Source organism: Drosophila pseudoobscura, chromosome 2 (assembly GCF_009870125.1).
Source record: "Drosophila pseudoobscura strain MV-25-SWS-2005 chromosome 2, UCI_Dpse_MV25, whole genome shotgun sequence".
Taxonomy (NCBI): domain Eukaryota; kingdom Metazoa; phylum Arthropoda; class Insecta; order Diptera; family Drosophilidae; genus Drosophila; species Drosophila pseudoobscura.
In genome coordinates, this window is record NC_046679.1 from 27764181 (window position 1) to 27780429 (window position 16249).

Here is a 16249-nt window from a genome sequence, read left to right on the forward strand (position 1 = left end):
TGAACATGTGTTCTACTGTATACAGTGTGCACTGCTCGTAGCCCTTTTGCTTTTGCATTTGTTTGAGTTTTGTCTTTGTTTACCCGCTCCAGCTTTTTACAGTTCATTAATATTGAAGGGGAGAGGGCCTTACACGGAGGAGTACGACGAGGAGGGTCAATTGCAAATTAAAAGCCAACTACATCCCCTCTACGGTGCTCTCTGTTGCCACACCTTTTTTTATCTGTGTGTGTGTTTTCCACATTTCGCCGTTTCCCCATTTCCCGAGTGCCAGCTAATTTAAATTTTTTGCTAGTTTGCTGCGGAATTTATGCTTAACAGCAGGTACAGCAGAGAGCCACACAAATTGAGGCATAAATTTCGTTGCATTTCTATGCATTTTCCCGTTTTTGTTTTTTGCTTCTTTTGTTTAATTAAAACATTGTTCTGGCTGCACCGAAATATACGTACATACATGTGTATATGTATGTATCTAATAAATATTTAAGGTCTGGGACTGGGACACTCTGACAGCCAAAAACAATTTCAGTAATGGCCATGAAATTCGTATAACTTTTGATTACTTTTGGATTGAATTCACTTATAATTACCGGCATGAGTCGGCCCTTGATGGGCACTCGAAAGTGTTTTCAATTTCAATTAATATACAAGCCACTCGAACAGCCGCAACCCCATTGGAATCCACACACACACAATTGAGTCCGAGGACTTCTACTACAGCTGCTCGATGGCTCCTTCGACCGGAAATCAACTGAAGTGCTGTCTGCCTTTGATGGCTGTCTAGCTCCTGCAGTTTGCTGACGATACTGCTGCTGCTTCTCCACTGAAGATGCCTGAGTAAATGCCTTAAACTTTGTTTAAACTTTTGCCCCAACTGTTGGCTGGCTGGCTGGCTGGCTGACTGGCTGGCTGGCTGGCTGACTGGCTGGCTAACTGGCAGTGGAAGGGCAGTGGCCAAGAAAATTAGCAATGATACCGTATCATCGGCTTTGGAGGCTTGCTCTGGCTCTCCTCATAATGCCATCATTATGGGGGCACAGAGGAAAAGTTAAAGTTTTTAGTAGCAACAGCTTTTGCTGAAGGACAAAAATTTCCAACAAGAATTTACGTGCGACGCCACCGGTGGCTGGAATTTCCGGCATGCTCCCGTAAAAGCCCAGGTCTAAGCAGGAAAATTATTAAACAATGCCCAAGTGGACACGCAGACGGACTGCAATGACGATGGGATGATGGGACGATAGTACGATGAGACGATGACAATGGGAGCCATGGTGCATGCAGCTATGAAAATGGCAAAATGGCAAAGTGCTGACCTAAGCCCACAGAACGAAAAAATGGCCCAGTCAGGAGTCGGTCAGGATGGAGGCCCAGGAAAAGGCACACAAAACGACCAAACAGACACACAAAAAAGTGTAGTGACACTGCTACTCATCACAAAACTCGAAATCCAGAATTCAGTCTGTGACTCAAACTGGTACTGATACTGGTACTGGTCCAGTGACCGACAGGCAGGAGGAGGACATGACGAAGTGTCACATGGGACAGAGGCTACAAAATCCCAATGTAGCCGGTGATAAGGCCAACTAGGGGGCCACGTGTTTGCCTTTCAATTTGTGCAGCCGTAGCCCTAGTCAGGGGTAGAATTATGAATAGACCAGCAAAAAACAAAGCTCCCCAACAAGAGGAGACAGGATAGGCATCAGGAATGGGGGAAGTGACATCCCAAGACCGGAGTGGAACGGAGCGTTAGAGCATTCATTGAAGCTAAACAGGCTGAAGGCGGACGAGGCGTGGAGGTGGTGGAGGAGGTGGAGGAGATGGAGGTGGAGATGGGTTACTGGATGGGCTACGCTTCGATGCCAAAAGGCAAAAGAAAAACAAGTTTTCCGCAAAAGTTGTACTTGATTTTTGCCTTACTTTAGTTGCCGCTTGTTTTCCATGCTCTGGGCTTCTTTTGTTTCCATCTGGAACAAGATGCATCGAATGAAATTAAAATGTAAATTCCACTGCTGCACGTTAAAGGTGAAACTAGAGAGATTTCGCAATTTGTCAAGAATATGCTGCATATAAATAACTATACGACCCATAAACATCAGCATGCCATCCAGACAGTCAGCAGCAGAGGGCCAAGCTGGCCAGAGAATGTGGCGGCAAGAAGGCCAAGACGCCCAAAGAGTGTGGCAGAAGACGAGAAGCCAAGACGCCCAGAGAGTGTGGCAGAGGACGAAAGGCCAAGACGCCCAGAGAGTGTGGCAGAAGACGAAAGGCCAAGACGCCCAGAGAGTACGAGTATGGCAGGAAATGCGGCAGAAGTGCAAGCTGATTTGGCTCCCGTTGCGAAAGTGAAGTTGAAGGATGCTTTCTGGCTTTCTTGTAAAACACAACAAAATATATATGTATATTTTATTGCACAAATTCATCGGTAATCCGTAGACATTATCTTTTTGTAGCGCTTCTTCTCTTTTTTTGTGAGTTGGAAAACCTTGTCATGCGTGTACTTTAGCTCGGCCTCATTATGCAACGGCGGCCACAAAGAGGTGTATGCCATGTTCCTATGAAAAAAATGGCATCCATTATTATGGTTAAGCTCTAGTCAGGCCTACGGTTACGGTTACGGTTACCTAACCAAGCTGAACATATCGACGGCAGTGCTCTGAAAATTAATCAGGTTAGCGATCTCCTTCTGAAACTGTGCCTCATAATCCCTACGGGCTTTCGAATAGCGATGAAGGCAGACATAGGAGCTGCAGAGAGAAGATGTTCCGAAAGATTGATCTTCACCATCGTGGATACTTACTAATTAACCTTAAAGTTTGAGTAACTGGGATAGCGACTCATAGCATCGGCATCATCGCCGTGTTGCAACTTTTTTTCCCTGATCTGAAATGCCTCATCCTCGTTCCTCATATTGAATTGAGCGAGTTGTTTTGACTCATCCACGTTGGGAATATCTTTCAACTCTGTACTACGCCGGTGTCGAGTGTCTATCACAGAGGAACTCCGAAAGTTGAGGCTTTTCCGCAGTTCGGACACTCTGCTCTTCCTATCAATAGGTATATCTTCTTCCATTGTGATAGGTATTTGTATATATAATGTAAGGATATATAGATATTTAGTTCCTATCACTATGGAAGTTTGTTTGTTTGTGATGCAGGGATAGAATCTGAGTTTAAGTGCAAGGTTACTGTGACATGGATTATCGATCATGGATCATCTCCTCCCATCAGAGTAGGCAAATGGTCAAAAGTAATCATTCCACAGTCATAATTCTCTCGTATACCACTCGAAACATACCAAAAAATTCCACAGATAAACAGGATTATACATTCATAGGTCACCATGAGTACCAGAGAGTCCATTAGCAGTAGAAAGTCATTGGTGGTAGGAGTTAGATCGACCCAGGAGCAAGCTGCTATCGCGCGGTACTCCCGTTGGACCGCCTCGGTCACTATCGATGAAAACTTTACGAGTGGTTTTCCGGATATGAGTCGTCGTCATGAGAAGGACAAGCAACACATTGTGCCAGGGTACCAGGACTTGCCTGAAGTAAAATATGATCCGAAATTTACACCACCTTACTGCGATGATTTGGAAGTTTTCATCGATCCGAATTTTGCAACATTTCGTGTACCACTGTAAGCTTCAATGCCTTTTGGGTGGGGCGGCTGATTTCAAATTTGTAACGTGTTTTCTTAAGGTATGTTCGCTGTCTGGAGCGCTATGGAGAGGCCAAGCGACGCTATAACAGGCAACTCAATCGAGAGGTCAAAAAACTGATCGAGAATCAGCCAACAGCAGATTGTGCCTGGCAATTCGTGAGGTAAGATCTGCTGAGCTTCCGTCTATATCTGAGTACTAAATATCCTACTTATATTCAGAACCATGAGCTACACCACTCTCTGGCCTCCGCTGCATACCAGGGAGGAGTTGAAGCTGTTTGAAAAGGGCTTCTGCAAGCTGTCGCCTGCTGAGAAGCGTCACTATGATAAGATAATGAATACCAATTTTACTTAAGTGTGAAGACCGAAGATACCATCCAAAAAATTGAATACTAAATTAAACGCAAGAAAGCTTTACAAGTTTGTCTTTCGATCGCTTTGAAGCTTTACTCAAAAGCTTTGCTTATTTCCTCTCCCACTCACGATGTTGCTCTCACGCTCTCCCAAATACCCTGATCACTATCTCCCCGAATCGCATGGCGGTATTTAAAGGCCTCTCGGAGCCGACTTTGCGATCAGTTGGTCAGCGTCTCAGCGTTCCGTCTCCGTCTGAGTAGTCTCCCTCCCCTCCCCTTCCGCTCGAGGTCGTTGTGCGTAATCTCGTGTGTTTTGATTTGATTTACTTTGATTTGTGTTTTGTGCAAATTGTGGGAAATACTCCCAAGATGAAGTCAACATTCCAGTCGCTGGGGGTTTTTGCCACCTGCCTCCTGGTTCTAGTGCAAGCCCAAGAAAGTAAGTAACTAAAAGTCAGAATTTATCCAATCTCTGACTCATGGACTTTGCCAGGGGATAACCCAACATCGGTGAGAGATGTGTGAGGTGCGCCTGCAGTGAATGACTCGAATAAATCAAAGAAAAAGTTCAATTCAATTCAATTTTTGAGCTCGCTGCAGAGCAAATTACTTTCTTGAACCTACAAAAAAGTATAATCGCACATTAAATTTTTATGTGCACGTCAATGAAGCGGTTTCTGTTATCAATTAAATTCTTGCTGGAGTAATTAATTTGTAGAATGGCAATGACTTCTCGGGCAAATCAACAGCGCGACAACAAACTAGTTTCGATGCCAAACAAGTTGTCATGTAAATCAATCCGTGTGCACTTGCATTACAATGTGATATTATTCCCACTTCCAGGCTGTAGAAATCCCAACCAGCGGCAAGGCTACTGTGTATCGCTCTATGACTGTCCGACTCTGCTAAGTGTCGTCCAGCAGAGCTCTGTGAGCAGCGAAGATCGCTCTTTCCTGGTCAACTCACAGTGCTACAATGGCATTGGTCGCCAGCCACATGTCTGTTGCACCAACGATAGGGGATACGGGGCTGCAGACACAACCACTCAGCGATCGGTGATTGTCAGCAGTAGGCCCACGGTGTTTGGTGGCCAACAGGGGCCGGGTAATCTACTGCCGGTGCCTCCAAAGTGTGGTCCTCATTCGTTCAGCGATAAGGTATACAATGGCAATGACACCGCTTTGGATGAGTTCACCTGGATGGCTCTCTTGGAGTATGTGGATCGTGAGTTGTGATTGACATATCCATAAGGAACAGAGGCCTGATTGTCTCTCTCTTTCAGGCAAAGGTCAGCGACAGCTAAGTTGCGGTGGAAGTCTGATCAACAGTCGTTATGTCCTGACGGCTGCACATTGTGTCACAGGGGAAGTGGCCACACAAGTCGGACAATTGTAAGTAGCTTCACCTTTTCTTCTCAAGCCCCTAATCAATCTGTTTTCTTTAACCTTCCAGAACTTCTGTACGCCTGGGCGAATACGACACTAGCAAGGATATCGATTGTATAGCCGGTGATTGCAATCCCCCCTACATAGAGCGCTCCATTGAGCAGACTATTGTCCATCCGGAATACGATGCCGCGAGTCGTCATCGCTACCATGACATTGCCCTGCTGCGTCTGGCGGAGCCTGTGACACTCAACGAGTACATTCAGCCGGTGTGCCTGCCACTGGCCACAACCCGCCAGGCGATCAACGTGGGAGAACAGCTGGTGGTCAGCGGTTGGGGAAGAACAACCACAGGTACGTCCGATAAAAGCGTTCAAGGAGAGTTTTTACTGTAATAGGAGTGCTCAATCTTCCAGCACGCAAGAGCAACATCAAGCAGAGGCTCTCTCTGCCCGTTAACGATCACGAGTCCTGTGTCCGGAAGTTTGCCACGCGGCAGATTAATCTGATCGGCGCTCAGCTCTGTGCCGGCGGGGAGTTCTACCGCGACAGCTGTGATGGCGACTCCGGGGGTCCGCTGATGCGAAGGGGCTTCGAGCAGGCCTGGTTCCAGGAGGGCGTGGTCTCCTTTGGCAATCGCTGTGGTCTCGAGGGCTGGCCGGGCGTTTACACCTCTGTGAGGGACTACATGGATTGGATCGAGAGCACGCTTCGGCCTTGAGGAGTATTCTGGTGCGAGGATTGTGTATCTTTTGTTTAAATTAAGTTTTAATTAAAGTCAAGTCGAGGCGAGGCGAGTCGAGTTCTTTTTTGGCCATTGCGCGTGGCGTCTTTTAATTAACTTGCATTCAATGCGATTTTATCAGCTGCTGCTCCTGCAACGCTGCGTATACGTAATGCGCTTACAGCCGCGCAGTTTGCGGTAATTAAAATCGTTGTTCTCGCTGGAAAGCAAGGCAATGGAGTGCCGAGTGGAGTGGAGTGCCTTGGTGAATAACTTGCGAGATTCTGGTGCTGCAAACTTGCCCGCCAGCACCTTCTTAGCACCCTCAACGATTTTCTATGTAATTTGGCAATGAATTTCTATTATGCAAGAATCCTTTCGCCACTCCTCTCCACCCTTTTTATACCCGATACTCAAAATGAGTATTGGGGTATATTAGATTTGTGGTAAAAGTGGATGTGTGTAACGTCCAGAAGGAATCGTTTCCGACCCCATAAAGTATATATATTCTTGATCAGCATCAATAGCCGAGTCGATTGAGCCATGTCTGTCTGTCCGTCTGTCCGTCTGTCCGTCCGTCCGTCCGCCCGTCTGTCCGTCTGTCCGTCCCCTTCAGCGCCTAATGCTCAACGATGTTTTGGATCCAGACTTCTGTGATATGTCACTACTCCAAAAATATTTCAAAACTTTGCCCCGCCCACTTCCGCCCCCACAAAGGGCGAAAATCTGTGGCATCCACAATTTCGACGATACGAGAAAACTAAAAACACAGAATCGTAGAAGATGACTATATCTTCTAGAGTGCAAAATCTGAACCAGATCGTATAATTATTACAGCCAGAATCACGAAAACTATTTCACTCTTTCTCGCTCTGTCTCACTCTAACACACAGGTTTCATGGTCGGTTTTGCCAATTGTAAAATATGAGTTCAAGGATCTCAGAACCTATAAAAGCCAGAGCAACCAAATTTGGTATCCACACTCCTGTGATATCGGACCTTGACCGTTTCCTGTCCAAATTTCGCCACACCCCCTTCCGCCCCCGCAAAGGACGAAAATCTGAGGCAACCACAAATCTCAGAGACTATTAAGGCTAGAGTAACCAAATTTGGTACACACACTCCTTTAAGATGTCACTATAAAACGTATATCTCAGAATTTCGCCCCACCCCCATCCGCCCCCACAAAGGACGAAAATCTGTTGCATCCACAATATTGCAGATTTGAGAAAACTAAAAACGCAGAATCATAGATAATGACCATATCTATTAGATTGCTGAATCTGGATCAGATCAGATCATTTTTATAGCCAAAAGGAACAAATCAATTTGCAGTGGCTACGCAGCGCCCGACGTCACGCTCAGACTGATTTTCTGTCTCTCTCGCACGCACTCTTTGTCGTGTCGTTTAATATTAGCGGCGTCTGCCGGAGAAGAGCCATACTGACTTAGTATCGGGTATAACCGTAGAGTTGCGGTGTCCGCAGCAACTCACAACGTTCCCCCTCGTTCAATCTTGTTTTCAGGCTGATTGCATTTTAGGGCGGAGCGGAGCGAAGTAGACAATAGCCGGAGCCCCTCATTATGTGTGCGTCCGCAGAAAGGTTAATGATGCCTGCAGGATCCTACAGCAGAGAGACAAAAGGTTTAAAGGATCCTTTGTGGCTTGGGTTGCATTTGACCGAGGCCCTCACATGCTCTCTAGACCCCTTTTCCTCGCTTAAAATCTAATTTAATGTTTAAGTAAATACTAAATTCTAATGAAAAACTGCAGCTATAAGCTCTGTTCTGTTTTTTTTTGTTTGACTTATCTTTTGCCAGAAACTTGGTTCAACTTTTGGCCAGAAAAAAGAAAAGTTACACCAACTACTCTCTGGTCATGTGTGTGTGTTTGAGGATAAATGCGGCAAATGAATACAAAAAACACTTTGGCAAAATGCAACCGAAAAAGTTGTAATTCAATTTTGAGGGGGGTCGGGGGATGTTCCGAACTTTTGCCCAAAATGCCAGCCAAATGTAATTAACACGCACACAGAGGGCATCGGAGAGAGAGAGAGAGAGAGCGATGGAGGAGGGGATTGGCAACACCAACACAGAGAAAACGGTTGCAATGGAGTGGCAAAACGACTTGTCCAACTGCCAGACAGGGCAGACAGGTGTGGTGTTCTGCACCCCACTGACTGCCCCGTCGATTGGCGCCGGAGTCCAGGGCCCAGGACTCTAAACCGATGCAAATTTCTGGTAGGTAGAAAGGTACAGGTGTGCCACCATTTCTCCTCCACTCAGTTACAGGCTTAATTGAGTTGTGTTGCCAGCATTTAAAATAGCCAGCAGCGCTAACGATCTCGGCAAATACATGTACCATGGGAAAGTGGGAAGGTCAAAAGCCAAAAGAAATAAATTGCATACAATTCATATTTTCCTTGAATAAAAATCTACATTTTTCCCTCTCTCTCTCTCGCTCCAGATGAATGGTATACTCAATCTCGTTTTAACAACCATATATACATCCGGTTATGTTCAGCCACATTGTATGCACAAAAGAGAACGAACTCTTATTTAGCAAACTCAAATATAATCTTTCAAAAGTTTCCACAGTGCCAGGCAGCACTGCAGGGGCAGCAGCAGCACACAAAATTGGATTAAATGCCGACGATTTGCCACTGGGATACCGACGTATAAACCTCTTTCCACTCCTCCATTAAATAGAGAAAACAAAATTTAAACTTAAGTGGCAAAAAGAATTGTTGGGTTCCAAAAGAAAGCACTCGAAGAGAATATTTAAACAAAACAGCAAGTTGTTGCACACATGGAAAAAAATATTCGTACCTATACACATACATATATGTACGAGTATATCGCCGCATTTTGGGGGCTGCTGCTGCTGCGGCAACTGTCGCATAAATCTAATCCATTTTGGGCAAAAATATACATAGTACGAGAAATGGGAGAGAAATTCGGTGATTGATGAATTGAGTAAACGTTACGCATACGCCATGTGGGGGTTTGGTCTGAAAAAAAAGTTGCAATAATTTCATTTAACATGCATAGCAAAACTGCCACTGCCAGTGCCAGTGCCACCAAAAATCCCGCAACCGAAGCTGAAACGAAACTCGCAAACGCTACCCCGATTCTGATTTGAAGGCATCCCCTGAAACCATTCCCGTTCCATTCCCCCAATTTCTGTGCAATTTATGACTTTGGCCTGAATACACACTCATCGCCGGGACCCGTCACAAATGCCAAAGTCGATTTTGCAGCAATTTTCGTGCTGACCCCCACACCCCCACCGCTCGTTTTTGCATTGAGGAAATCTCTACGGATGAGGTGGGAGCTCCTGCTGCTGCTGCATTTTTGAATAAATGCATTTATAATAAAAAGGACAAGGTACTTTTCGAATTTAAAGAACTCTCCGTTTATTTGTTCAGTAGTGTACAAGGAAAATGTGTGTGCATTTGATTACCGCTTTAGCAGAGCAGAAAGGAGCAGAAAACGGAGAGCGACGACACACAAACACAGGGAGGTCATGGAGGGCAGAGTAATGCAATTTTGGCCTGGTTGGCTGGCTGATTGTTACCGCTACTGATGCAGAGTACGGCACATCATCAGTTGCCGTTTGCCATTTTGCCGTTTGTGCCGCTTTTCGCAATGACGTTATTTACTTAGCATTGCCATTTTGAATTTCGAATTTGCATTCGAAATTTTGCATTTTGTGCATTGCCAATCGAGTGTGCACAGAACACACACACACACACGCTCTCACACTCGCAGCAGCAGAACAGTTGATTTTTACAGCCGCTGATTGTGTGTACATATGTATGTATGTATGTACGAATATTCCATAATGTTTATTCGGTTGCGCACCAAATAGATGACACAATTAATTTAGCAAAAATCATTGGAGTTTCAGAACATCTCAACAAATAAAGGGCAATAATCGTAATACAGCAGTCGAAAAATTGAAAGGGGAAAGGTTCCCAGAGGGCTTCTATCTGCGTATTTGCTGGTGGAAAATTCAATTTTCTTTCCCTCCTGTTTATTTTGTATTCCTGTAGATTTTTGTAGATTTAGCTGATGAAAAGTTTCAAATTTTTGAATGGCTAAATATTTGATTCAAATTTCATGCTCTTCAGGGGAAAGTTTTCGGGCAACACCAAGCACTTTCCATTATCCTTACAGGGCAGGGCCTTTACTCAAATGAAAAGTTTCAAATCATTTTGACTTGAAAAATGGCTCAAAGGTAAATGCGATGATGAGGCCATTTATTTGTGTGTATTTTTAGTCGTCGTTTTTCCGGTCGTGCCTTTCTTTTGTCGATATTTTACAGGAATCATGCACTCAAGCCAGGCGACCCATTCAGATGATTAAGTGTTTGCTGGCAGGGGAAAATATTAATAAACTTGTAGCGCACACACTACCAGGGGAGAGAGTGAAAGTGAAAATGAGGATGAGGGCGAGGGCGAGTGAGGGTAAGGCAAAGGAATGACCATCGAGCCGCAGTAAACGGCGTGTAGGGGGAGCGACAACACTTGTATAATTTAAATTTATTTAACAACCAACTTGTTAAAATCGTAAACTGAGAGGAGTGCACAAATCCCACCCACACACAAGCTGAAATAAAGCAGGCCAAATTGCAGCTCTGAGGAGTCGCAACAACAACATTAAGTAGCTCATTAAATTTCCCTAACCAACAGCGAACACAACCGAGCAGGACAGCGCAGAAACGAAACGAAACGAAACGATTCGAAAGGAGCTGCAGAACCGGAGAACTGAACACAAACAAGCCACTGGCAGACCCCGAACCGGACTGACTTTTTCGTTTTTATTTTGTAAGTAGGAAATATTATAGTAGAAAAACGGCGCCAAAAGAAATGGAATCGCCCAGCAAGTGGGAGTGCGAGTGAGAGTGCGAGTGAGAGTGGCAGTGGCCGTGGCAGAGGTAGAGGCAGAGGGAGCGGGAGAGAAGTCAAAGCGAGCGAGTTGTAAAAAATGCCGTAAGTGTATTTTTATTGCGTATAAAATGCATTTTGCAATGCCACACAAAACTCAAGTGGTGTGCGTCCTGAGCGGAAGTTACGACCAGTGGGGCAGGACCAGGACGCAGGACCACGGACCACAGCCAGCACCACAGGAAGCACAGCGGCGTGCAAACACATAAGAAACGTGGCGTGTGTGTGTAAGTGTAAAGCAAAGAATGTTGATGATAAAAATTATAGACTACGGAAATCTGTGGAGGAATACAGGAAGTTTGTTGGATACACTTACGTATGGAATTTCGGGCTGATATTGATTGGGGAATGATCTTTGAAATAAGGCAATACTCGTACAAATAATACTGTTAAATAAACATAAAATTCGCATATTTATGAAAGCAGAATCCGCCATTAACATGAGTAATAACTTTCCCTGCCCACCACTTTTCGAAGGCAAAACAATTTCCAGTTCTTTGAAATTGTTCTCTCCATTTAAGGAAACCCCGGATTTTTACTCGTATATTTGCACCCCCAAAAGTATCTGCACAAATTGAAATATCATTCAACTCTCTCGCATGACTGCTTCCGATACGAGTTTGCCTTCTCAAAAGCAAACTTCTGCTGGCAGGGCAAATACCCCACTCAAGGATTGTATAACAAACGAGCTACCAGGCAATGATTGCTCAGGATTGCTACTCCGCACTTGTTGTTAAATATTATGTAAGGCAAACAAACAACATTCATTACACCAATGGGGAAAGGCAAGAGCAGAAGGAGCAGAAGGAGCAGCAGGCGTATCCTGAGGAATCAGTCAGCGTTTATGAGTGGCTGGGAAATTGGCTGTGACGCATAAAAAATCGAAGGTGTTGTTGGAAAGGTGAAACTTTGAGATGGGTTTTTGAGAATGATATGCTGTACATAAATTTTAATGGTATATATGGTGCTGCACTCACTGTTCTGGTATATTTTTGTAGGGGCAACAGTGCGTATGAGTGATCTGAGCTACTAGTTTCCTGTGCAGAGCAGCGTATGAGTTACATAAACTATTTATGGAAGGAATTTGTGTCCTAATTGGCCTTACTGGCCCCTTGCTGGGACATGCACTGCATATGAGAGATATTAGCCACTTTCCAGGTAATTCCAGTTTGTGGTTTAACCTGCTTTAAAACTATGCAGGCATTAGTTTTTTCTTGTACACTTTTCAAGCGCAATTAATTATATTTTTCCTGCCAGGGGCTCTTCTGGCAACATATGTATGCATGAGTCCGGCCAGAGAACCCACCGTCGGTGCCACCGACACGAATACGAACACAGAGTACCGGGCAGGGGCCAAACTTTTTTTTACAAAAAATTATGTATAAAAGTACGCAGACCGAAGCCGACACCGGCACGAACACAGACACTTTCACATATTCCGGAAATTGGCGCACACCTTGCAGCCATGCAGCAGCAAGGAATTTTTTTCCATAAGCGTCATAAAACCGGAGAATGACCGACCGGACGATGGACCGATGTACCGATGGGATGATGACGGTGGTCTGCAAAGAGGTGTGTGGTGGGGTGTGGTGCGGTGTGGGAGAGAGCTTGGCTCAGCATGCGGAAATTATAATTTATAGCTCAAAGCTGCGGATGCCAGACCACCTACTGTGATATTATTTTTTCACCCGAAGTGGACTTTAAAATTGGTGCAACTTGAGCCTTAATTGAAGCTGACTGCTGGAAATGGCTTGTCGCGGGGGGTGGGGGTCTGTTTGGAGTTTAAGTTTCCGGTGCCGTGCTATCCCCTGACCACTGAAGCATGAATCATTTTCTATGGGACTTTCAAAGTGTCAAAGAATGACTACAAAAAAAGATATACAAAGGTTTTTGTTTCATTGCACGAATTGGGGCGGAATATTTTCTTTTGTGATGCTAAAACCCCACTCTGGCTGCTGGACTAATTGTGTGAAACTTTTCACCTGCCCCGAGCCGAAGCCAAAGCCGAAAAGGCTTAGAACAGTTTCAAATGGGATTTTAAATACTTTAAGCTATGCTAAAGTATTTAGTAAAATATTTAAATGCACTTTGAACTCTGTTCAGCAATTATTCATCACATTGTTTGCTGAGCAAAACAATAAATTGTAAAGCTAATTGATGAATTTCCAATGGAGAATTCTGGGGCCTTGGGGCAAAAACCAAATTAAAGTGCAACATTTACACAGGATTTCGCTCTGCCTTTTGTCCATTATTTCGTTGTGCAAACATTTATAAAGTTGACCTTTTTCAGGTGTTTACGCAGCGCAAACAAAACTCCACTTTGCCCAGCTGGAGAGCCGGCAACAGCAAAAAAAAACTGCCCATAAAGTAGTATTTGACAAATGACGTACTTCCTGTCAGCAATACACACACACACACACGACTATGAATGCGAATACAACTGCAACGGCATAACATTTGTCGCTTATCGGAAACGCACGACAAAAAAGAAAGGTCGAGCAACTGGGAAAACACTCGCACACTCACATACAATTTCGCACATTGTTACACACACAATTCAACAATAAAATAATCCATTTATTGCAGGAATTCATTGAATTTATTTATGAATGCAAATCAAATATTTAACGTGCACAAATGGATGAAAGTTTACTTAAATTACATTTGTTGAATGCAAACAACTTCAACGGGAGATAGTTTTGATATTAAATTTAATCAAATTAGACCCGGAAAAGCTGTGACACTTTAAATACCAGAGGCTTTCAGAAAGAACACTTTTAATGAACTGAAACTTTTCAATGGATCTATATATTAATTTAGATCCTTGGGGGCAAAAGTAGTCCACTCTTTGCTTGGAATGTATAAACAATTCTGTAGCAAATCATATGGCAAAGAATTCGCCTTTCAGTTCCCGACAAGCTTCACACATTTGAGTATAAATATCTGGAATAATGTAATTAACTTAAAGCATAAATGAAACAGTTTACCAATTTTAATTATCTGAAATGATTTGACTCTTAGCTTTTTTTTCTCGTATCGAAATCTCAACAAGCCATTTAAAAAACAAAATTAAATGCAGCATATTCAATGAGAATTAAATTTATTGTTTGTGGGGGGATTTTTTTCAAAGACTAATTATCTGGAAATTGCTTAACATAATTGCGAATACAAATGTGCTAATTAAACAATTTTCATTTGGAATAATCAGCGCAATTGCATTTGTAATTATATCAACGCTTTCTCTGTCGCTGCTCTCTTGAGGGTCTACGATCCCGAACTCAGATCGGTTTTCATGAGATAGTGCAGACGATCCTTTTGCTTGGGTGTCAGCTGAAAGAACTTTGTAACGAATCGGTTTATTTCCCGTTTTGAGTGCAGTGGCGGCCAACGACTATTGTAGCACAAGATGCTGAAAGGGAAAATCAATCTATGGAAGGTGCTTCTCGGGATTTTGGATGTTTACCTACCGCCTCAGGACAAACTGATTGATGGCCCTGTCTTGAGTGTCTATGAAGTACTGCATTTCATCGTGGAAATGCTTGTCGTACTTTTCCTTGGCCTCCAGATACCTCACATAGCAATTCAGATCGCTGTTGGGAATGGAATATCATGTACATACGGGACACATCATGTGGATTAGTTGTAGAACTTACTAGGAGAACGACATAATATTGTAGCTGGGGTGTTGACTGACATCCACATCGTCGTCGAATTTTCTTGGATGCAGCACCCAATCTTCGAGGTCCAGAAGAGTGGTGTCCGCATACCGCATATTCATAGTGCTCTGCCTGAATATAGTGGACATGGATTTGGTGAGCGACTCCGCGACCTCCGCTTTCAAGCCGGAGACACGGGCCGGAGACACGTGGGTTCCTCGTCTCACTGGTATTGTGTGTCCTCGCAGGATGGAGGCCAACGACTTGGTTGACTTCAGGCTGTCGCGATGGGAGGCCCTACGATCAAATTCGTCAAACGACATACTGGCAATTTTCCCGTATGTTTTGCTGTGTTAATAAAAGGTTAAACAAGTTTGTGGCGGCGCCCTGAGATATTCTCCCAGGCACACTTCTCATTGATTGTTTGATTAAAAAACACTTAAACCAATACGAGTATCATAGTCCTCATCATTGGCGGCTGCCTTTAAGCAGTGGATGTTAATTAATAATATTTATTGGTAGACAACAAAAACAAAAAGACGCAACGAAATTCCGTCCATGATTTACCCGCAGAGATCTGGAATTGAAAGTGCTGCAGCCTGCACCGTGTGGGCTCTTTATTTGCAGAGCCATCCACATCGGCATTTCAAAAATCATGCATTAATTTTTAATTTCAACAATCAGGCATCCGCTGGAGGCCATGCCGTACGTTCTGTACGTAAAAAATGCAAAAATTGCACACAATTAACGGCAGGGCAGGGCACGGGCGGGCAGGGGAGGGCAGGGGAAAAAAATCAACGTCAAAATCATTCCACACATTTTTGCCCCATTAAATATGTATTCACGCGTTTAATTTCATTTTGCGGGCAATATGATGGAGCAGAGCACAGTACACTGTACAGAACAGAACAGAGCCATTTGAGAGCCCGACCACAAAAGTGGCTCATTGAGAGGCACAGGACTCCACTCCACACTCCACTTCATGCCAAATGTTTGCCCAGCAAAAACATGGCCGCAAATGTTGAGTCTATTAACCGAAAGCCCCACCAGATGCCTGGGCACGTGTGCAATGAAAACAAACGAGCCCATTATTACACTTTCTTTGACTCCCCCCACATACCGCCATACCACCACACCGCCACACCGCCATAGACCCCATTAACGATGTGTTATGGTCTCAAGATGCCGCTCCTAGACGGGCCTTGAACTTTGGCCAGCCGATGGGCCATCTGAATTGAACTCTAATTGCACATAATGAATTGCACACATTAGGTCAACGAACAGAGCTGGGAGAGCAGGCTAATGGAAATGCAATGAACTATTTATGAGCAGAGGGCCAGGCACTTACTCTGGAGAATGCCAGCGAACGAGTGGCCAAAGTTTGATCACGAATACAAATTATTAAAGCCGGGCAGTGGCAGTGGCACCTGAATTCCCTTTAAATTCTCCTGGCTTTGGGCCAGCAGCTCCCTAGAGAAAATACTGACTAAAATGTGAACAGAAAATCCAATTTATTACAG

At 44.2% G+C, this 16249-nt stretch overlaps 4 protein-coding genes across 4 annotated transcripts; 2 read left to right on the forward strand and 2 right to left on the reverse strand.

Moving 5' to 3' along the window:
• Positions 1–2389: 2389 nt before the first annotated feature.
• LOC6897874 (uncharacterized) lies at positions 2390–3155 on the reverse strand. The gene is made up of 3 exons (XM_002137937.3): positions 2798–3155; positions 2622–2744; positions 2390–2552 (listed from the first exon to the last, which is right to left on the reverse strand). Exons 1-3 carry the CDS (start codon positions 3067–3069, stop codon positions 2417–2419), a joined length of 531 nt encoding a protein of 176 aa, XP_002137973.3. The 5' UTR covers positions 3070–3155; the 3' UTR covers positions 2390–2416.
• Positions 3156–3246: 91 nt separating this feature from the next.
• On the forward strand, positions 3247–4036 carry LOC6897872 (uncharacterized). The gene is made up of 3 exons (XM_002137938.3): positions 3247–3635; positions 3698–3820; positions 3879–4036. Exons 1-3 carry the CDS (start codon positions 3340–3342, stop codon positions 4012–4014), a joined length of 555 nt encoding a protein of 184 aa, XP_002137974.1. The 5' UTR covers positions 3247–3339; the 3' UTR covers positions 4015–4036.
• A 196-nt stretch (positions 4037–4232) lies between these two features.
• Sp7 (Serine protease 7) lies at positions 4233–6196 on the forward strand. The gene is made up of 5 exons (XM_002137939.3): positions 4233–4454; positions 4859–5239; positions 5298–5406; positions 5468–5754; positions 5817–6196. The coding sequence occupies exons 1-5, from the start codon at positions 4385–4387 to the stop codon at positions 6119–6121; spliced, it is 1152 nt and encodes a 383-aa protein (XP_002137975.2). The 5' UTR covers positions 4233–4384; the 3' UTR covers positions 6122–6196.
• A 7946-nt stretch (positions 6197–14142) lies between these two features.
• On the reverse strand, positions 14143–15135 carry LOC4802970 (uncharacterized). Its single transcript, XM_001359744.4, has 3 exons — positions 14727–15135; positions 14541–14663; positions 14143–14482 (listed from the first exon to the last, which is right to left on the reverse strand). Exons 1-3 carry the CDS (start codon positions 15050–15052, stop codon positions 14338–14340), a joined length of 594 nt encoding a protein of 197 aa, XP_001359781.2. The 5' UTR covers positions 15053–15135; the 3' UTR covers positions 14143–14337.
• Positions 15136–16249: the final 1114 nt, after the last annotated feature.